The sequence below is a fragment of the Octodon degus genome, unplaced genomic scaffold (genome assembly GCF_000260255.1).
Source record: "Octodon degus isolate 3935 unplaced genomic scaffold, OctDeg1.0 scaffold00018, whole genome shotgun sequence".
Classification (NCBI taxonomy): domain Eukaryota; kingdom Metazoa; phylum Chordata; class Mammalia; order Rodentia; family Octodontidae; genus Octodon; species Octodon degus.
In genome coordinates this window covers 21,795,077-21,816,878 of record NW_004524594.1, presented here as the reverse complement: position 1 = coordinate 21,816,878, position 21,802 = coordinate 21,795,077, and the positions used below count along the sequence as shown (strand labels likewise).

The 21,802-nt window shown below is 51.9% G+C and overlaps 3 protein-coding genes across 3 annotated transcripts in view; 1 reads left to right on the top strand and 2 right to left on the bottom strand.

The window, feature by feature from the left end:
• Zdhhc24 (zinc finger DHHC-type containing 24) overlaps nucleotides 1-886 on the bottom strand; it is an 8,111-nt gene extending 7,225 nt beyond the window's left edge. The window contains exon 1 of the mRNA XM_004627350.2: nucleotides 562-886. Within this exon, the coding sequence (XP_004627407.1) occupies nucleotides 562-839 (278 nt within the window). The 5' untranslated portion in view covers nucleotides 840-886. The remainder of the gene's footprint in view (nucleotides 1-561) is intronic.
• Nucleotides 887-1,666: 780 nt separating this feature from the next.
• Nucleotides 1,667-16,039, top strand: Actn3 (actinin alpha 3). Its single transcript, XM_004627187.2, has 21 exons — nucleotides 1,667-1,907; nucleotides 5,186-5,300; nucleotides 5,474-5,593; nucleotides 6,064-6,150; nucleotides 6,239-6,326; nucleotides 6,705-6,783; nucleotides 6,868-6,949; nucleotides 7,661-7,746; nucleotides 8,433-8,525; nucleotides 9,108-9,338; nucleotides 9,462-9,609; nucleotides 10,739-10,889; nucleotides 11,591-11,699; nucleotides 11,788-11,928; nucleotides 12,721-12,903; nucleotides 13,921-14,055; nucleotides 14,149-14,328; nucleotides 14,731-14,877; nucleotides 14,964-15,029; nucleotides 15,491-15,649; nucleotides 15,747-16,039. The coding sequence occupies exons 1-21, from the start codon at nucleotides 1,764-1,766 to the stop codon at nucleotides 15,903-15,905; spliced, it is 2,703 nt and encodes a 900-aa protein (XP_004627244.1). The 5' UTR covers nucleotides 1,667-1,763; the 3' UTR covers nucleotides 15,906-16,039.
• A 131-nt stretch (nucleotides 16,040-16,170) lies between these two features.
• On the bottom strand, nucleotides 16,171-21,087 carry Ctsf (cathepsin F). Its single transcript, XM_023710415.1, has 14 exons — nucleotides 20,793-21,087; nucleotides 20,509-20,607; nucleotides 20,009-20,093; nucleotides 19,778-19,839; nucleotides 19,583-19,658; nucleotides 18,948-19,061; nucleotides 18,710-18,855; nucleotides 18,527-18,623; nucleotides 18,366-18,446; nucleotides 17,567-17,686; nucleotides 17,426-17,490; nucleotides 17,248-17,338; nucleotides 16,802-16,860; nucleotides 16,171-16,723 (listed from the first exon to the last, which is right to left on the bottom strand). Exons 1-14 carry the CDS (start codon nucleotides 21,009-21,011, stop codon nucleotides 16,649-16,651), a joined length of 1,389 nt encoding a protein of 462 aa, XP_023566183.1. The 5' UTR covers nucleotides 21,012-21,087; the 3' UTR covers nucleotides 16,171-16,648.
• Between the last annotated feature and the right edge of the window lie 715 nt (nucleotides 21,088-21,802).

The window sequence follows — 21,802 nt, the reverse complement described above, 5'->3', positions numbered from 1 at the left end:
TTTTTTTTTTTTTTTTTAATGTACTGGATATTAAACCCAGGGCCTTGGTGCTGAGCTACATCTCCAGGATATTTTTATTTTTAAGACAGGGTCTCACTAAGTCCCTATAAATTGTCTAGGCCCTTGCTATTCTTCTGCCTCAGCCTCCCAAGGTGCAGGATTACAGAGGATTACACTGCAACTGGCTTCCAGCTCTTTTAAAATTGTATTTTGAGCCGATCTCGCTAAATTGACTAGATAGTCCGGTTTTATTTTTGCTCCCATGCCACCACAACTGACATTTTATATAATTTACAAATTGATCAGACCTATAGTTTAGCCTGTTCCCCCACAGAAATCTATCCCAAATGGTGGAGAATCTGATTGTATCCCCAATCCTCGAAATAGTATCCTGCACATAGGAGGTGCTCAATAAATATTTTAGTCAAAAGACAATACTCGTATTTGCTCCTCCAACCCAGACTGAATCTAACCCAGCGGAAACGTAATCTGGTTCAGGTCTGGTGCCCCTCCCCTGCCCCAGACTCCCGCTTCTGCCCGTGGACCCCGCGCCTCACTCACGCCCAGCCCTGGCCCAAGCCGCGGCTGGCCAGCATCACGCCCCGGATGCTGGGGTCCGAGCGCAGGAACAGGCCCACGTTGCCCAGCAGATTAAGCAGCTGGAAGGCGGCCAGCGCTAGCTGCAAGGCCCGGGCTAGGGGTTCCAGCGGGGGCAGCCCGGGACCCAGCACCAACACATAAGCCAGCTCTAGGACCACCGCGGCAGCCCACAGCGTCGTGAGCACCAGAGGGAGCCGCACAGGCGTCTCTGTGTTCCTAGAAGCCCACGGCTGCCCCATGGTCTGGACCCACCAGCTCTGGGAGCTTTAGGACCCCGCCGCTTCCGTATTGGGGCAGGGATAACGGCAGACGGACGTCTTCAGCGACCAATAGAGACCCCTAAGGGGTGCACGGAGCTCTAGACTCAAAGGGAGAGATCTTGGATGCCGAGAACTGATTGGTCAATTGAATGAGCCAGGCGGTACTCAAAATCCGATTGGCGCTAGAGGTCCAGGTGACCGAGCTAAATCTCGCCCCACCCATCGCCGGGCTCCGCCCCTCCAGCGGAAGCCCGGCTGGCTGGTGGAGCTGGCTGGCGCTTCGGCTGGGTTGGGTTCCAGCCTCTGTGGCGTCGGGGTTTCCCGGCTCAGCACATTCTCCCCCACCTCCCCGCAGTCTCCCGGATATTAATATCCCTGCCTAGAACCATCCAGCTGGCTCGGAGCCCCTCCCTGTGCTCAGGTGTCTCCCTTCATCCCCTCAGAAAACATTAAAACTCCGCACCTCTGTGTTTCTGACTGAAATTGGAATGGGGCTCCTTTTCCCATCCGCGAGATGCCAGAAGAGGCTCAGGAGAAGGCTCCTACGGCAGCCATTAGGATGGTCTGCAACCATTATCTGTGTCGTCATCCCGGTTTTACAGATGAGGAAACAGAGAGGGCCTGTGGCTTCCCTAAGGTCACACAGCGCCCAAGCCGCGGAGCTGGAACCCAATCTCGGATCTCTGGCACGAGATCCACCTCAGTATCCCCCAATTCTGCAACCCCTGGCTCCAATGCAATCTGTAGTCTAGTCCCGACCCGAAAACCCTAGCCCCTGTCCAGCCCCACCCTCCTCCCCCATATTTAGTGCGAACCCGATCCGGGTATGGGCCGGGCCCTATTTAACCGGGCTGGGGTGTCCCAGAACGCGCCGAGCGGAGCTGAGCCAGGAGCCTGAGCAAGATGATGATGGTTATGCAGCCAGAGGGTCTGGGGGCCGGGGAGGGGCCCTTCGCGGGCGGCGGGGGCGGCGAGTACATGGAACAGGAGGAGGATTGGGACCGCGACCTGCTGCTGGACCCGGCTTGGGAGAAACAGCAGCGGAAAGTGAGTGCTCGCCCATTTCCCTGTGGCAAAACTGAGGCCTGGGTCACCAGACCTTGTGTTCTGAGCATCTCAGCAGAGCAGGGGCACACCCGATTTTAACCCAGTCTGCCACTGCCCAGCCTACGCTCTACCCACCAGCCTGCTGCTGTCCCCTAGGACTGGAAAAGCTGGCTGGGAGTCTTCATAAGGGTCTAGAGTATCAAGAACTATTTTGGGGACCCCCCCACCCTAGGCTTATTCCACTGGGCCCACTTCTGTTAACAAAAACATACTGAGCAAAGCCCAGGAGATATAGACTGGGGAAGAGAGGTTTAGGGAGAACAATCTCTCTCCACGCCCACCCCACTGTCTCGTTAAATATTCTGAGAGCTCATCCTGAAGAGATACCCTGGACCCGGGAGACTTGTGAGTGTGGGGTAGGGAGATATCTCAAACCCCACTCCACCTTCTTTGTATTCTTTCCAGGGTGAGTCCATTCTTTGATTTGACAGTTGAGGTAACTGAAGCTCAGAAAGAGGCAGAGATCCTAAATCATATACTGTCAGAAAAACGGGAGCCTTCAATTTGGGTCCCTTGTCTCACCCCAACTCTTTCCCAAGATACTCCTCCTGCTTTAGAGACCCTGAGTCTGCTGAAAAGGCCACAGGGTCAGGGAGGTGGGGAGCCCTGGGTCCCCTTACGCGGTAACCTGATTCTCCAGCCTTATGGGCACTTTATGCTGAGACAGCGCCTTGGGGAAGCCTGAGAAGGGCCCGTGAGCAGCTGCTGCCCTGCCCAGCCTTGTAGGGCACTCGGGCTCTCCTTCCTCCCTGGACTATTTTCATTCCCAGACTTTCCCCAGTGGAGGGGGCGGGAGACCTAGGTTCCCTAAAGAGAAAATGATCCTAGCTTTAGTGAGAAAAAATTGAGGAGTGGCAGAGGAGGTCATCATTCAGATGCCACGAGGTCATCATTTATTGCTGAGTGTTTGGCAATGAAGCAGGGCTCCTGAAAAGGGCAGGGGACACGAGTGCTGGTGCAATCTGCAGGATCTGAGAATCCCAGATTCTAGAGCCAGAGCCCTTCCAATGGGTTAGTTGGCAGGAGTTGCTCGCAGGGGTTTGGGAGGCTGAGCTGACTCCTGGGGTGTCCTGGGTGATACACACTGCCCCCCACCCCCAGCCCTGTGCTCCTGCACCTGTCTCCTAGCATGGCTGTGGTCCCTGGATTTGGTAATCTCCAGTGATGTCATCCCTGCTCCTGGCTCCAGCTGTCACTTGCTTTGCAACAGCTCCCATCCCCACCCCCACCACTCAGGCTTCTCCCACGTGCAGGTCCACATGTGTCCCTCACGGGACACTTGCCAATCTATATCTTGCCTTTGTTATCTAAAATATCAGGAGCATCCAGTTATCCCAGTTTACAGCTACCCACTTCATCCATTCTTCCAATAGCTGCCCATAATAGATGTTCTCTCAGTCAGTTTGAATCCCCTGACGTTGAACATTTGGGTCATTTCCTTCACATCCAACGTTATTTATCACAGAGTTGTAATAATTATCTTTGTTTAGCTTTATCCCTTTAATCCTGCCCCATTCCTGCTCCTGTGTGCTCTTTCTTAGCAGTAATTCCTTCATCCAGTAATTTCTACGGATGCAGAGCATTCTCCCTTCCTCACATCTGATGCCTGTGTCCCTTTTTTAACAAAAACATTTGTGGGCCATGCGTGGTGCATAGGCATAATCTCGGCACCCAGGAAACTGAGGCAGGGGCATCACCATGAGGTCAGGGCCAGTCTGCGGCACTACATAGTAAGACTCTCTCTCTCTGTATTTTTTCTTTCTTAAAAGTTCCACTGCTGTTAGGTGCCAGGATTCAGCAAGAGACAAAATAAAAATAAAGCCCCTGCCTGCCTCTGATCTTGCCTCCTGACCCTGCCCCCTAACACCCACCCCTGCCTTTGCCCCTTTCTTTTTTGCCAAGCCTTTGTCTCCACTCCTGCAACCAGAAAGAGTTCTCTGGAGCACTGTTTGCTCACCTCCCTTCTGCCTGAAGCTTTGCTGACTCCCTGTGGCTCTGAGGATCAAGTTCAAGCTCCCCAGCTTAACATCCAAGATCGTGCATGACCTGGCCCCTGCTTCCCCTCCGGCCCGCCTGTCAGCACTGATACCCCGACACCCCCAGCTTCATTCCAGCAATGCCCAGAAATTTAAGTCCCGCAACAAAGAAACTTCTCAGTGAGTGGCTATGCCTGCCTGGAATGCCCTTGCCTGCCCTTCCCTGCCTGGATAGCTCCTGTTCTTCCTTTGCAACTGTAATCTAAAGTATGAGCCCCTCCCTGAGAAGCATCCTTCTCCCCTGACAATGTTTGAAAGATTCTTCCTCTTTTCTCTCTAGCACTTCTCAGACCAATATAGTTCTTTTTTTTTTTTTTTTTTGTAGAACCAGGATTGAACTCAGATCCTTGCGTTTGCCAGTCAAGCGCTTATCCTACTGAGCCATCTCCCTGGCCCCTAGCATAGTTTGACTGGCTATGTCAAAGAACTGAGTTCCTCTAGAGAAGGGAATACATCTCACACACTGTACTCAGACCTGCCTGTGCCCCTATCCTTGTCCTATTCCCTATTGAGACCCAGAGCATCCAGACCCAAGGGTTAGAAAGAATTTCAGAGACAAATGACCTCTCTGGTGCTTGGGTTCCCATTGAGTAGTACTCAGTATGCAGTTACACATGTCCAAAGACAGGAAGCTCACTCCAGAAGCCAGGTAAGGCTGGGCCTGAGTGCTTGGTGAACCATCCATAACCTGTATAGTCCTTGCATACTCAGGGTCTCCCTGGAAGCCAGCCCATAGCCCTCAAGGTGCATCTGACTCCATCTAGAATTTCTCAGAGTTTATATCCCTGCACCTTAGAGGATCCCATCCCCTGCACCTTAGAGGATCCCATGCTTTGGGATATGTTAAAATGTAGGAGTCCTCTTTCAGTCCTTAAGATCAGCCAAGTCAGGCATGGTGATGGTGGTGCATGCCTGTAATCTCAGCTTGGGAGGATTACTGTGAGTTCAAGGTCAGTCTGGAGTATATAGTGGGTTCAAGGCCAAAGCTAAAATACTGGCTCTAGAACTAGCATAAATGCAATTTTCTCTCTTTCACAACATTTAAAGCTCAGAATGAGAAAGAGAGGGGCCCAAGGTCCACAGCAAGTCAGCAACTGAGATGAGACATGCCTTCTGGGCCTCAGGCTCTGAGATGTACATTGCAGCCAGTCATAGGATCTCAGCGCTGTCCTCTGTCCCCAGACCTTCACTGCCTGGTGCAACTCGCATCTGCGTAAGGCAGGCACCCAGATTGAGAACATCGAGGAGGACTTCAGAAATGGCCTCAAGCTCATGCTGCTCCTGGAAGTCATTTCAGGTAAGGGTGTACATCCATACTTAGTGCCCTAGGAAGCAGGGGAATTAGGGAGCGGGGACAACAGTTGAAGGAACACTGGAGGAACTGGGCAGGCTATGTGTGTGTGGGTGCCTGGGGACAATCTTTTCAACTGCTTTTCATGATCTTTGAGCCTTGATTTTTCTTATCCTCAGGAGAGAGGCTGCCCAGGCCAGATAAAGGCAAGATGCGCTTCCACAAAATTGCCAATGTCAACAAGGCCCTGGACTTCATTGCCAGCAAGGGGGTGAAGCTGGTGTCCATTGGTGCTGAAGGTGAGGAGGGGCAGGGCAGGACCTGGAGGGAGCAGGGAACTCTCTGGTATCAATGAGTCACCTCTGTGAACCTCAGTTTGCTCATCTCAACAATGGGCATAATCATCCCCATCTCATGGGAAAGACCAGAAGGAATAAATGTACCCAAAGTGCGTGCTAGCATAGCACCTGACACCTGATAGGTGGTCAATAAATCATTTAAAAATAAAAGTAGAATTGGGCAAAGGAGCACATGCTTGTAATCCCAGCAGTTAGGAGGCTAGAGTTCAAATCCTGCCTTGACTATATGGTGATACTCCATCTCAATAAACAAACAAATAACCATAGATGTTTACTGAGCCATGGAGTGGTTCCAGCCCTGGAGTGGTGGACAAGGGCCAAAGAGGTAATCAGGGGAACTCTGACCTAAGGTCTGGGCACACAGGCCTCAAGTGCCAATCAGAGGGTATTCTCTGTCTTTCTCCCTGCAGAGATTGTTGATGGTAACCTGAAGATGACCCTGGGCATGATCTGGACCATCATCCTCCGCTTCGCCATCCAGGACATCTCTGTGGAGGGTGAGTGGTGAGGAAGAAGGCCAGGGCAGGGGGAGGGCTGGGTCAGATCTCTTCCCAACTAATGCTCCCATTCCTGTGCCCCCTCCAGAAACCTCTGCCAAGGAAGGCCTGCTGTTATGGTGCCAGCGGAAGACTGCACCATACCGAAATGTTAATGTGCAGAACTTTCACACCAGGTGTGTAAACTCACCAGCACTGGGGAACAGAGGAGCTTGCCTGGTCAGGGAGGGCAATGAGCAGGTTCTTTGTCCCAAGCCCCAGGCCACAGAGGGATCACTGTGTTGAATCCAGGGAGGTTACCAAGAAATCCTGCAGCAGGGAGCAGGAGTAGCATCCCTGGAAAGGTGTTGCAGTCAGAGACAGCGTGGAGGCCAAGGGATCTGGGGAGCCTGGAGGAAATAGGCTAAGTCTGGCAACAAGTGGGGCACTTGCATAGTACAGAAGCGTGTACTTTACTCCATCAGATGAAGCCAGCCTTCTGGGGTGCTCCTGGGCCGAGGGTGGGGCTTGGCCTCAGCTTGAGCCTATGCGTGACATCCCCTGTCTCTGTCTAGTTGGAAGGATGGCCTGGCCCTCTGTGCTCTCATCCACCGACACCGGCCTGACCTCATTGACTATGCCAAACTGCGCAAGGTGGGCCTCTGCCCCACCCTGGCCCCAAGCCCTCAGCCTCTGCTCTCATCTGACCTTTCATCTCTCCATGTCACATCCATTTAGGATGACCCCATTGGCAACCTGAACACTGCCTTTGAGGTGGCAGAGAAATACCTGGACATCCCCAAGATGTTGGATGCAGAAGGTGAGACTGAGCCTTGCGCAGGCCAGGACCCCACTTCCTCATAGGCGAGTGTGGTCCGGGTGCTATGCCTGCACTCTGCTCTTCCTTCCTCCTGGGGTGCTTTGGCACTCATCTTGCTTGCTGGCTGCAATGTTTCCTTTCACTGCGTCCCCTTCTCCAGGAGCCCTCCATAGTGTTTCCCTGCTCTGTCCTGCCTATGGAATGTCCCCACCTCCTGCTTCATATCCCACTTCTCTGGGTACCTGGAATAATGTTAGTTTCTCAAAATTAGCAGCCCCTCTAAGGTACATCCTGCCTCTGATTGTGACCAAGCAAGGCATTTAGTGAAGCGGCAAACATTTTCTGCTGATGTGTTGTGCATGGTACTCTGGCTATGTGGGCATCAATGGAGAAGACTGGTTCTGGGACTGGAACTCGTAGATGTGGGGAAAAGACAGAATCAGGGCACCTGGCTGCGTAACTCGTCTCTCATGAGGGCCCCAGTGTCTGCTCTGTCACCCATGGCCTCATGCTTTGCTCAGCCCGTGGAGGGCGATGTTGCCAGGCCCCGTGGTGATCAGAGAGGGCTTTAAAGAAGAAAAAGATGGAGCGGCTGGTAGCTGGTGATTAGATGTCTCCATTCTAAGGGGTTTCTCTGCCTGGGAGGCAAAGGGGCTGAGCTTGTTCTCTTCCCTGGCTTTGGTCAACATATACTTTGCTGCCCTCCTGCAGACATTGTGAACACCCCCAAGCCGGATGAAAAAGCCATCATGACCTATGTTTCCTGCTTCTACCATGCTTTTGCTGGGGCTGAGCAGGTAAGGAGAACCGAGATGCTCAACCCTTGGAGCTGAGGAGGTTAAGGATGTTTATGTGTACTTCAGGCAAGACCCAAGAGCCCAATCGTGACAGCAGCCCAACAGCTGGAGGTGGCTAACCAGTAGGTTTAAGGGAGCCACTGTCTGAACTGTGAGCACTCATCCTCAGGGAGCTCAGGAGCAGAGGTCCCCGGTCTAGATGCTCCCTCCCCTGCAAAAGACACCTGATCCCGGGGGGCCAGGGAGATGGCTCAGTGGAATAAGCACTTCCCTGGCAAGCGCAAGACCTGAGTTCAATCCCCAGTTCCGCCAAAAAATAAATAAGTAAAATAAAATTATCTGTGTCTTTTGGGCTGGTGAGATGGCTCAGTGGTCTAAAGCACCTACTTAGAACAAACTAAGCTAAGCAAAGCACAGGGACTGTGGTTCAATCCCCCAGCACCACATGCCAGCCATTCCCGCCCCCTGGTGGGCTGAGCTGGACACACACACACACACACACACACACACACAAAATAAATAAATAAATAAATAAATAAATAATTTTTTAAAGAAGAGACCTGATCCCTTCATGTCCCACTATGATTTGCACCAGTCCAGGTTTTTAAGGCTTTACAGAGGGAAGGTGGGTAGGGGTGTCTGAGGCACCTTATGTTAATGCCAACCCTCCCATCCACCCACCACAGGCGGAGACAGCTGCCAACAGGATCTGCAAAGTGCTAGCTGTGAACCAGGAAAATGAAAAGCTGATGGAGGAGTATGAGAAGCTGGCCAGTGAGGTGGGGCAGGGGCCAGAGAGCCCCTTTCAGCTTTCTCCCCATGTTAACCTTGCTGGCCTTCCTGAGCCTGCTCACCCCCAACATGGACCTGCAGAACCTCTTTCTTCTCAAAAAGAGGATTCCCTGCAGCCTCCTCCTGCTTCAACCTGTCTATCACCTGCCCTTCTGCTTACCTGCATTCCTGGGTATTCCCTTATCTACTTATTATGTAGCCATTTATTCATTGATCCATTCATTTGTATTTAGACTGTCATGTGGCCCTTTGTTCTATGCCAACCTATACTGGCCCCTATGCTCAGAAATTAACTATCCTGGAGCTGGAGGTATAGCTCAGTGGTAGAGCACTTGCCTAGCATGCATGAAGCTAGGTTTGACAACCCAGCAGTAAAAAACAAACAAACAAACAAACAAAAAAACTATTCTATTCTTTCCCTGCCAAAGGGGACAGATTACTATATTCTGTCCTCTAGGTTGTGAAAGTTACCCCATGTACTTGAAGCCCAGCCTTCTAGTGTGGGTGGAAAACAGTAAGTGAGGTAGGCAGTTAGCACTCTCTGCTTTATCCCTGCCTGGCCTTGGCAGCTGCTGGAGTGGATCCGCCGTACTGTCCCATGGTTGGAGAACCGGGTGGGTGAGCCCAGCATGAGCGCCATGCAGCGCAAGCTGGAGGACTTTCGGGACTACCGGCGCCTGCACAAGCCACCGCGTGTTCAGGAGAAGTGCCAGCTGGAGATCAACTTCAACACACTGCAGACCAAGCTGCGGCTGAGCCACCGGCCTGCCTTCATGCCCTCCGAGGGCAAGCTAGTCTCGGTGAGCCAGGCCGGGCCTGGGGGTGCCCCAGCTCTGCCCACATACTTTGAGTGACCTTAGGCTCCATGTCCCCATCTGCACAATGGGTGACCATGATGGAGGCCACGTCTGCCTGCCCCACAGGACATTGCCAATGCATGGCGAGGGTTGGAGCAAGTGGAAAAGGGCTATGAAGACTGGCTGCTCTCAGAGATCCGGCGCCTACAGAGACTCCAGCACCTGGCTGAAAAGTTCCAGCAGAAGGCCTCCCTGCATGAAGCCTGGACCCGGGGTAGGTGCACCTCCTGAGGCTGGACTTCTGGAGTGGAGTCCTAGTAAAAAGTCAGGATAGGAGTAGGTCCGCTGCAGGGAAGCTGGAGACCAGCTTTCTGGTCCCACTCTAACTTACCTTGGCCCCTGTCTGGACCACAGTCTTTATCTGTAAACTCAGGTCCCTAACCCTCCCTCCAGATGCTGATCCTCTGTCTTTTCTGATTAATTTGTCATATTGTACTGTATTAGTATATATCACAGGTGTCCAAAGGTGAGTCCATTCTTAACCCCAACATTACTTATGTCATACTGATGGGAAATACTACATGAATGAAATATATCATCCTATGAATTGCCACACTGTTTAACAATGACTCTAGGTTTAATTGAAGACATGTATTAGGTTGAGGGGGTTTATGTCGACCAATTTACTGAGTGACTTTTAAGAAAGTATTGAAAGAAGCTTTATTATTTTATCTTTCATGTTATAAAGTCTACAGTTTATCTTTAAAAATCACTCTGTGTACAGTCACTCATTCAGTATTTTGTCAGAGATTTTAATCCTACAAATGAGTCCTAAAAGAAGTCCAAAATATAATGAACGAACAATAGAAATGGATTGTGTATATAATAAAGAACAATTGTTAGGACTAAGAATTCCTTAATGCACAGCTACTTATATGGTGCTGGAGAGATCTCAAAACCTTTACATTTCAGTTATCTCCTCTGTAAAATACAAAAATACTCAATGAGGTGTCCCTACTGCTATTATGATTATGTGGGTCATTATTTGCACAATTAAAATAATTATCACTCAGTATTTTTACATTCATTATTCATCCATCCAATGACTATTCTGTTCATCAAGGGCTACCAAGGCCTCATAACTGTGCCCAACTCTGGAGAAAGAGTAGAGAATGAAAGAAACCAGGTTCACAGAGTCATTGAGAGGTAGTTAACATCCCAGTAATTCCAAAAGGGAACCATGGAGCAGCCTCATGGTTTGGCGCAAATGCTTCACTTATGCTGGTATCTCAGGAAACCCCTAGGGTTGACTGGGCAGGCAGGTGTTATTGCCTGGCATTGCACCTTGGCCTGCTGCTGCTGTGGCTGCTCCTGGGACTGGAGTCAGACCTCTCTCTGAACAGGAAAAGAGGAGATGCTAAACCAGCGCGACTATGAGTCAGCTTCGCTACAGGAAGTGCGGGCATTGCTGCGGCGCCACGAGGCCTTTGAGAGTGACCTGGCAGCACACCAGGACCGGGTGGAGCATATTGCTGCACTAGCCCAGGAGCTCAAGTAGGCGCGATGGGCCCACCTTAGAGACTATACCCCTGACTGACTCCGTTCCTTGACCCGAGCCCCACCAAGCTCCTAGCCGTCACACTTGGTGTCCTCCTCAAGATCCCAGATTGTCCCAAGTTTCCTAACCAACAGTGGTACTCACACTCTTGCATCATTCGCTTCTCCCCTTGTGGAACCCCAGTTCCGCCTCCTTACTGCTCTGCTGCCCACATTCCGCCCCATCTGTATATGCATCTGTCCCATCCATGGCATGTTCTCCATCTGGCAACTCCTTTTACCTTGGGTCCCAGCCTACTACCCTAAACCTCATCCTCAACCTCAGATTTGCCACCACATCCTGCAAACCCACTCCTCATACAATCCTGCCTGATACCTCAGGTCCCCCTTCCAGCCAAGCACCACCAAGGACTAGAGCTGAGAAAATGGGATGCCTACCCAGGGTTTTCCTGTTCTTCCCTCACCTGCCTTGGCCACCTGTGGCTTTTTTATTATTATTATTTTTTATTTTTTTATTTTTGGTGGAACCGGGGATTGAACTCAGGCCCTTGCGCTTGCCAGGGAAGCGCTTATTCCACTGAGCCATCTCCCTGGCCCCCCACCTGTGGCTTTGCCACCACCATGTGCACTGGTTTGAGACCCAGGAGGGCAATCAAGACCAGGCCTAGCCCCATACTCAGGCCTCTTGTCATCCCCAGTGAACTGGACTACCATGAGGCGGCTTCAGTGAACAGCCGTTGCCAGGCCATCTGTGACCAGTGGGACAACTTGGGTACACTGACCCAGAAGAGGCGGGATGCGCTAGAGGTAGAGTCTGGGGCCAGGTAGCTGGGGTCCAGAGAACAAGGCTATGCCTGCTGAGGAGGTGCTGACCCAATGTCCTCTTGTCCCCTAGCGGATGGAGAAACTCCTGGAAACCATTGATCAGCTGCAGCTGGAGTTTGCACGGCGGGCGGCACCCTTCAACAACTGGCTGGATGGAGCAGTGGAGGACCTACAGGATGTGTGGCTGGTGCACTCAGTGGAGGAGACCCAGGTGGGTGCAGGGATTCTGGAGGCAGTCCTGAGGACACTGTGTAGGATGACAGGAAAGCTGGCCCTAAAACCTGATACAGTGGCCATTGCCTATAATCCCAGCACTCTTGGGAAGCTGAGCATCACAAATTCAAGACCAACTGAATTTAGAGTCCCTGTCTAAAAGAAAAAAAATCACTCAGGAGGATGTCGCAGCTGAATCGCTGAGAGTTTTGAGGCCAGCCTGGACTACATAGTGAGTTCAAGGCCTCAACTACATAGCAAGACTGTCTCAAAAGGAAATAAATTTCTATTAAATAAAAATAAAGGGCCAGTGAGATAGGTCAGCAGACTAAGCACCAGCTTAGGCTAGCTCAGGAACTGGGGTTAGATCACCTGCACCTCATGCCATGCTGGCCCCACCCCTGGGTGCACTGAGCTGGCCACTGAAACCGGGCGTTGGGATACACGCCTGTAATCCCAGTAATCCCAGCACTAGAGAGGCTGAAAACAGGAGGATCACTATGAATCTGAGCTGCGTAGTGAGGCCCTATACCAAATACAAAAATATATAAATAAATAAATAATAAAAATTAAAAAGGACTGGGATACATCTTAGTGCAAAGGCAATGGGTCCAATTCCCAATAGAGGGGGAGAAAAATTTTGCCTCAGATCCTGTCAGCTATTCCTTTGGGCTCCTGTGAGAAAAACCCATTTCTGGAGTGCTAGGCTGGGAGGCAGGACAAGGCCTGACAGGATTGCTGCTCTTCCTGTTATGTGTGCGAACTGATCCTTCCTGCTTGTCACCCCCAGAGCCTGCTGACAGCGCATGAGCAGTTCAAGGCAACACTGCCTGAGGCTGACCGAGAGCGAGGTGCCATCCTGGGCATCCAGGGTGAGATCCAGAAGATCTGCCAAACATATGGGCTGCGGCCCTTATCCACCAACCCCTATATCACCCTTAGCCCACAGGACATCAACACCAAGTGGGACACGGTCAGTACCTCCAGCACACTTGCCCTGATCCAACCCTCTTATGTATACTCTTAAAACACACTAAAAATTGGGTGTCCCAAGATATGGGGAATAGAGTCTATCTCCAGACCTGAGGTCTGCCACTGCCTCCACATGACACTGGATAAACCACCTTGTCTATCATGGCCTCATCTATTTAATGGAAAATCTCCCATCAAGACTAATGTTTGGGCTAGGGAGATGGCTCAGTAGAATAAGCACAAGGGCCTGAGTTCAATTCCTCCTTCCACCAAAAAAAAAAAAAAAAAAAAAAAAAAAAAAAAAAACTAAGGGGCTGGGGAGATGGCTCAGTGGAATATGTGCTTCCCTGGCAAGCACAAGGGCCTGAGTTCAATCCCCGGTTCCAAAAAAAAAAAAGACTGATACGTGAGGGCCGGTGGGACGGTGGGATAGCTCAGCAGACTAAGTGCCTGCTTAGGCAAGCACAGTGACCGGGGTTCGATATCTGGCACCATATGCCTTGCCAGCCCCATCCCTGGGTGCACTGAGCCTGTGACTGAGTCTGGGCATGGTGGCACATGCCTATAATCCCAGAACTGGGGAGGTTGAAAACAGGAGGATCACTACGTGCCCAAGCTGCGTAGTGAGACCCTGCACAAAAAAAAAAAAAAAAAAAGACTTGCTATGTGGGATTAAATTTTATGTGGTTATCATTCATGAAACCAACTGTTTGGGGCTGGGGAGATGGCTCAGTAGAGTAAGTGCTTGCCTGGCAAGCACAAGGGCCTAAGTTCAATCCCCGGTTCCGAAAAAAAAAAAAAAAAAAAAAAACACCTGGGTCAGTTATAGATGATGTCACAGGCCCATTTTGCACATAAACCATAAACTGAGCCTAAGTGATGTGTCTCAGAGCTTGCTCACAAGGACCAGTTTGGTCACAGCAACAGGGGCTGAGATTTGAGGGGTCAAGACCCATCTCTTCTCAAAGCTATTTCCTGGCCCTCAGAAATGGATCTGACTAGCCATGCTTCTTCCCAGGTCCGAAAGTTGGTGCCCAGCCGTGACCAGACGCTGCAGGAGGAGCTATCACGGCAACAGGTGAACGAGAGGCTCCGGCGACAGTTTGCCGCCCAGGCCAATGCTGTGGGACCCTGGATCCAGGCAAAGGTGGAGGTAAGGGCTTGGAGAGAGGGGCCAACCTGGGCTTGGGGGTGGGGCAGGGCCCAGGGAGCTGGGAGCCCTCATTTTGTCTGGTTATCCCTATAGGAGGTAGGGCGGCTGGCAGCAGGGCTGGCTGGTTCTCTGGAGGAGCAGATGGCAGGACTACGGCAGCAGGAGCAGAACATTATCAATTACAAAAGCAACATTGACCGGCTGGAGGGTGACCACCAGCTGCTGCAGGAGAGCCTGGTCTTTGATAACAAGCACACCGTCTACAGCATGGAGGTGGGTCCTAGTCCCTGGGGAGAGTGGAAGGCTGTACAGCCTGGGGAAAATAGGCATGACCTCAGTTGGATGGAGCATGACTGTTTCAGGAGGACCCAGTTTAGCTTGGCAGCATATCCCAAGAGGATGCTGAGACCCAGCAATGGACAGTGTCCAGTTCAGGGTCACAAAGCAGATTAAAGCCAGGCTGGGACTGGTTATAGCTGGCTGATCAATATCGAATACGTAATAAATCATCAAACTTTAAAGCATGAAGGGATACTAAAGGGATCACTTGGTAGTGGGGACAGAGGCCCAGAGAGGGCAAGGATTTGCCTAGTGTCACATAAAGGGTTGACAGTGGAGCTACAATAGTGGCCAAGCACCAGCAGCCCACTGACTGGCCCATCTCCTACTCTCTAGCACATCCGTGTGGGCTGGGAGCAGCTGCTCACCTCCATCGCCCGCACCATCAATGAGGTGGAGAACCAGGTACTGACCCGAGATGCCAAGGGCCTGAGCCAGGAGCAGCTCAATGAGTTCCGGGCATCTTTCAACCACTTTGACCGGGTCAGCAGGGGACGGCAAATGGGGTAAGAGACTGGGGAGCTGGTGGAGTTTAGGAATTAAGCCTGACATACACCCACTCCCTGCAGAAGCGGAATGGGATGATGGAGCCTGATGACTTCCGAGCCTGCCTCATCTCCATGGGCTATGACCTGGTGAGTACCCAAGTCCTTTCCCAGGAGTGCCACCGATACCCTCTACATATTAGTCACCTACTGTATACTTACACATGTCATCATCTCTATTCCTCATCACACCCCATAGGGACTGGCAAAGACTCAAAATTAAATTAACTTTGACCTTTGTCTGGATGACCCCAATGTCCCAACGTCTGAGCCTGCAGTGTTTTTACCATAGAGAAACAGCACTACACGGGATATGGCCTCCGGAAAAAATCAGGACCAATGAGCAAAAGGCAGGGTTGCCATGGTCACAAAGCAAGTTTTGGTCTAGAATAAAAGAATTCCTAAAGCCAGGCTGATTGAGTCTTTGGAGAAAGGGTACAACTTGTCCCTGGCTTGTGAACCAAAGACTGGACAGTCCCCAAGAGGGGACTTTGGGAGCCCTCCTGGTTTTAGCACCCCTGGGCATGGCTCCTAGCCCTTTATTTCTACAGGGAGAAGTGGAGTTTGCTCGCATTATGACCATGGTGGACCCCAATGCAACTGGGGTGGTGACCTTCCAGGCCTTCATTGACTTCATGACCCGAGAGACAGCTGAGACAGACACAGCTGAGCAAGTCATGGCATCCTTCAAGATCCTTGCAGGAGACAAGGTAAGTCCCCTGGCAGCGGAAGTAGGGTGGCAGTGGGGGGACTGAGGGTCTATTGTAGAGCATGGGACAGCGGGCCTCAATACCTCCTCTCCCCCAGAACTACATCACCCCTGAGGAGCTGAGGCGGGAGCTCCCAGCTGAACAGGCTGAATACTGCATCCGCCGGATGGCACCATACAAGGGATCTGGGGCTCCAGCTGGAGCCCTGGACTACGTGGCCTTCTCCAGTGCCCTTTATGGAGAGAGTGACCTCTGACCTCTACCTGTGCAATTCTTGATAGAAGACGAGACAGGGTGTTCCCTGTAGCTGATCTATCTGTCTGCTGGAGCAAGGGCCTCAGGGACTGGCCAGCCAAGTGTTCTTGAATAAAGATTCATCCTTGGCCCTATCCTATCTCATGGTGGTTCCTAAAGTAAAACCTGGGCCCTCACACTCCTGAGCAGGACCAGCTATCTCACTGACTCACCAGGGTCCCCACCACACCTCCTTGGTCTCAGGCACTGAGCATTCACACTGTACATACCGGAAACTTGAATACTTCTTTATTGCTGTTAGAGAACGGGGGCTAGCTACAGGTTTCGTGGATGTGGAAAAGGACAGCATACCCAATGTAGGGGACCAGGATAGTTACAGCATCAGCATAAAGCCAGGGTAGGAAGCCAGAGCATTCTAAGGATAAAGCTGGGTTTTATATTGGAAATATTTTCATCTTGCTCCTTATCTAAGCCCAGCTTCTTACCTGCCTCAGCTTTGGCTACTCCAAAAACATTCTTCACCCCAGGGTCCTAACTGCCATACCACAATTCAACAAAGGTGTAGCTGCAGGGCTTCCAGCAGGAGGTTAGACAAAAGTAGGTCCCAGGGCCCCCTGTTCACCCTAAGGTGCTCAGCACCCACCCTTCAAGTCAGTCAGTGGTGCCTCCTGGGGAAGACCTGGACATGGGTCAGGCTGGTAAGGAGCTGCTCTGGTCAGCACCAGGTCCTGTGCCACTGACTCCTCAGTCTACTACCGCTGAGCTGGCCATGACGTTTACACCACAGGACCCGGACCCACGATGCAGGTAGTAGTAACCCTGAGGGAGAGGGAATTGATGAGAGGCTTCAGGTATGGTGAGGGTAGAGAAGCAGGGGGGCAGGAGGGCAAGACTTACCTCCTCACCCCAGTCAGTGCCCCAGCTGTTCTTGATGGCCCAGAAAGGAATGTCAGAGCCTGGGAAACAGTATAAGAAGCAAGAGGTTAGGGGCCCCCAATTCTCTAGTCAGAGCCTCAAGTGCTTTGTATCTTTTGCATACCTACAGTAGACCTACTGTGTGACAAGTACTAGGAAAGAGTAGAAAGCAAAAGTGGGATGCCTTCTACCCTCACAGAGGTCTGGAGCAGCTTTGGGGCACCAGGAGGGAACCTATCACAACCAGCAGCATAACTGTTCCATCCTCCCTTATCCCCAGCTTTCCTAGCCACAGAGGAGCTGCATGACTCCCCAAGGCTGAGGGTTCCTAGGAGTTCACTTGCTCTCCCTCTCAGAGGTCCTGAGATGCTGCTGTCTGACCCCTGCCTGTGGTTAGGGTAGATGGACAGACTGTCAGCAGAACTCACGGTTGCCATAGCCCACAACCAGCATGGCATGGTCGATGAACCAAGGGCTACAGAGGGGTCGGAGTGGGTGGGCGATTCCATGGCGGTAGAACTAGGGAGAGAATAAAGAGTAGAGAACCAGTTCCAAGGGGGATCTAGGGAAAGATGAGCAAGACATGGGGTGGGGGCAGGACCTCACCTGCATGCCAAAGGCATTGATGGCGATGGAGATGGGGCCCTTCACAGCCACCCATGCTGCCAACTCTGAGGGGGAAGGACCACATCAGTGGGCACCTGAGCCAGCTTCACCCCTCCTGGCCTCTTCCTGCCCCTCACTCACTCTGTTCATTCTTGCTTAGCTCCACTGAGTCATTGATGTAGACCTTGGCCTTCTTTGCTGAGAAGCTGCAGGCCTCCATGTGGCCCTGGTAGCTATAGTCATCCTCTGTCTCCAGTCCTCCTGGGGAGCAATGGCAGCGGGTGGGGAGGGGACAATATAGAGGGTGAGTGGAGTCCTGTTTATTCTTCACTGACTTTCTTCCCTGATATACAAGGTCTTACAAGCATCATCCACCCCAGGCCACAGGTCCTCCCCTCTGAGGAACCTCTAGATTCCAGAGAAGACACAGTGAGGAGATAGGTGGGGGAGGGAACAGCCAGTGACCCACAGAAGCAGTGGCAGGGACAGGAGTCAACTCCCAACTTCTGCCCTGATGAGGGTTCATTCTAGCCTTCCTGGATTGTGGACATTGGCATGTTTGTCTTGTTGACAGTCCTTTCCCAGTCCAGCCCTTTATCCTGACACCACAGCCTACCAATGAACTGAACTACCAATTTAGAGCCATATCTGCTCTCAGGGGTGTGCTATGTTGCTAATGCTGGCTGAGTTCCTTTTATCGACACAGAATTTACTTTTTTTGTTGTCTTTTTGAGAACTGTCTGCTTCGCTATGCAGTTCAGGCTGGCCTTGAACTACAGCAATCCCACTTCAGCCTCCCAGACAGCTGGCATAGCACCATGATACCCAGAACGTCAGCAGTAAGACTTAAATCCAGTTCCACGCTCTGATCTCTCCCCTTGTAAATTGGCAAGAGAGACAAGAGGCACCTGCTCTTCCTCCTGACCCCATTAAAGCCTACCTAAATTCTTGATGGCTGAGTAGGCGCTGGAGGGCAAGCCACCCATGCAGGCCTTGTCCACTTTATCACAGTCCAAGAGCTCTAGGAGAGAAAAGGCAGGTTCTGAAGAGCCTTCTGGAGGGGCTGGACTGAAGACAGGGAAGGTGGAACAGGATGCTTACCTTGCTCTGAGAGGGAAAGCAGGGTGCCCCGGTTCAGAAACCACTGGCCCTCCACATTGCCTGTGACAGAGAAGGCCCAACAGGATCCACACATCCCCTGCAAGAGATGTATAGCATCTGGGCAGGACCCCTCCCCTAGCCTAGTGTAGTGTGCATGGCCACCCTCACTTCCAGGACTCCAACCTGGTTCTTGACTTTGGTGACAGCCCCCTTCCTCCTCCAGTCCCATTCAGGTGGGGCAGGGTCACCCACAGCCTTGGCTAGGCGCATCTTCTTGCCAGACTGCTCTTGTAGGAGGGGGTTCAGGTAGATGGTGCGGAACTCTTCCTCTAGGGGCAGAGCATAGACAGAGGAGTGCTGCAGGTCAACCTTGACCAGAGGCCTTGGGAGCAAACCTTGTTTTCCCAGGCTCCAAGCCTACCTGTGAGGTCACTGAACTTGGTGACCCCATACTGAGCTGTGCCACGGTCGAGGGCCTGAATCTTCTGTGCTAGCACCATGTTTCTGGTAAAGACAGCCAGGCGCCACTGGGCTTCTGAGGACCAAAGAGCAGGAGAGGAGAAGCTCAGACACCACCCAGATCATAAGGGTGGTGCTGAGTGGAGCTAAGAGGCAGAGGTTTCCCAGGGGACTAGGTGGATTCTGGGCTTTCCCTTAAGCCGTCTTTCAGGATAGAACCCTGAGGAAGGTGAGACTTCAGGAGCAGACCTGCTAGACAGAATGGGAGCTGCGATCAGCTTTAGGGGCCCACTGGAGCAATGATTTCCCAGGTATGAAAACAGTAACTGAATAGTGCAGGGGGCCTTCCCCAGAGAAAAATCTAGCCTGTGTTCCATCCTACCCTCCTGAAAAGAATGGAGAGCTACCATTCCTAATTGGGAAGATAACAGGAGCAGATACCTGGGATGGCTACCCAGTCATGGAGGGCTGAAAAAGAACTTGGAGAATACGGGTCCTTGAAAGTATGTACTGCATTTGTGTCCTTGCCCTCCCACCCTAGTTGGGGTAAGACCCTAATCTGACGGGGGATAGGTACAGCCAGAGCTGAGTCCTCACCTTCCTTCGACTCATAAGTTCGGTTATAGGTGGTAACAAAGTTCTTGAAGGCTGAAGCTATCTTCACAGAAAACTCCTGGAAAGGCAGGAGGGTCTTTGTAAGGAGTTCAGCCTGACCCAAGAGCCCTCCTCCAGGGTGAAGGGACAAGATGGGGAATAAGGCAGCAGCTAGCTCCCTAGACATGGGCTCCTCACCTTGGGAAAGGGCTCTCTGCTTGACAGTGGAAGGACTGAATTGAAAGTCTCATTTCTGACGTCTAGATAGAATTGGAACAGACAGAAAATCAAAGCTGCACCCAGAGTGAAGTATGATCTAGGCCAGTAGCGGTAAATGAATGGCACATGTGCCACAGCGCACTGTTTACTAGCACTTAAAGTTCTAAAAGTTTTGCTATCAATGATCTAGACTATCCCAGCCTCCAGCACCTGTAACCTTGATATCCACAGGGCCACAGTCCTGCCTCAGCAGCATGTGTTTTCCCAGCTCCTCCAAAACTTCAAAGCTGCAGAGCTGCAGAAAGAGGATAAGCCAGTATCAGGACCTTGACGGGAACAAGGTCAAGGCAAAAGCATATAAAAAGCTCCTCAGAGGGGCTGGTGAGATAGCTCAGCGCTCAGCGGTCTAAAATGCCTGCTTAGGCAAGTTTAGGCAGGCTCAGGGGACCACGGTTTGATCCCCAGCACCACATGCCGCACCAGCGCCTCCCCCAGGTTGGGCGGAGCTGGCAAAAAAAAAAAAAAAAAAAAAAAAAAAAGCTCCTCAGAGGCCGTACACCCCTAAAGCAATAAATAGCTCCACAGTGGAGAGAAAGGCATAGCCAGCAATCACCCCAACATTTCTTGGTATCTGGACAGAAGTTCAGAGTGAAGTCACTGCCTTGCTGTTTGGGCGTGGGGTAGGCAGGGCAGGGGTGGAAATCACTCACCAAGGTTTTCTTGGACACAGGGAGCTGGCACACCATGGGGTCTTTGCAGGACAGCTCCTCCAGGGTGGCCTCCAGGGAATACAGCGAGCCCTGGCCAGCCTGAACGGAGGAGTGAGTAAGGCGGGCACAGCCAACCCTCTCCCTCCTTTGTGCCCATGCTCCACCCGTGCCCTCTGCCCGTTCCCAGTTGTTCTCTCGATTATCCAGGCCCCCGCCCCAAGTCCATGCCAGAGTTCTCCCCATCCCCCGGTCGAGGCCCGGCGCCGGGGCCCTTACGTCCTCACCCGGCGGACTCGCCCGCGCACTGTCCCCAGCACAGCCCGCGTCCCCGCAGCCCGGCCGCGGTTGTACGCGTCCAGCGCGAAGCGAGCGGGCCCCAACAGCTCCCGGGTTGGCGGCTCCCAGCCCACCACGCCGGCGGCCCGAAACTCCGGGGATGCAGGGGCAGGGGCCGCGCCCGGGAGCAGTCCCAGCAACCACAAGAACCGCAACCAGGGCGCCATCGCGGGCGCAAAGCCGGCGGCCAGATGCACCGACCCACAGACAAGGAGACCAACTGACTGGGGCGCTAGAGCCCAGGCCGGGCGGCCAATTGGCAACGACCCGGGGCGCCTGCGCGCTCGCTTATTTACGTGAGGCACGTGGGATACGCGGGGGTGTGAGAGGAAAGGATGCTGATCTGACAGAAAAGCTGACATATGGCAGGCATTGCGTGCTTATTATATGTTAGGCACTGTATGCCATGTCCCTTTAATCATCATGGTAATCCTGCGAAGCAGATGCTAGTTCTGTTTTACAGGCATGGAAACAGTGGAGATTAATTTTTTTGATCAAACATCTCTTGGAGCAGAACCGGAACCCAGGCAATAAGCTATAGAGCCTGGTTTTGCAGCTTGATCGCCCCTTTGAAACTCGTCTTCTCCTCTGTGAACTGGCAGAAGATCGCTCCGATTCTGGTAGTGCCTGAGGCTGTGGAGAGCCTCAAATGCAATCATGCAAGCCTTTAGTAACCAAAGCAATCTAGTGTGCACGTGTTGTGATCATTCCTACAAGTATTCGGTCATATCAAAGCCGAAAAGAGGGTCGGGAACATAGTTCAGTGCCATAAGTGCCTGGCAAACGCAAGGTCCTGAGTTCTATTCCCCTGTACCCAAAAAAAAAAAAAAAAAAAAAAAAAAAAAAAAAAAAAAGAAAAGAAACAGCAGAGAAAAATTATCTCCCAACGGTAAAGAATTTATTCAGGAACAAGCAAAAGGATTATAATCAGAGATTCATATTATGGTAACCTGCAGAT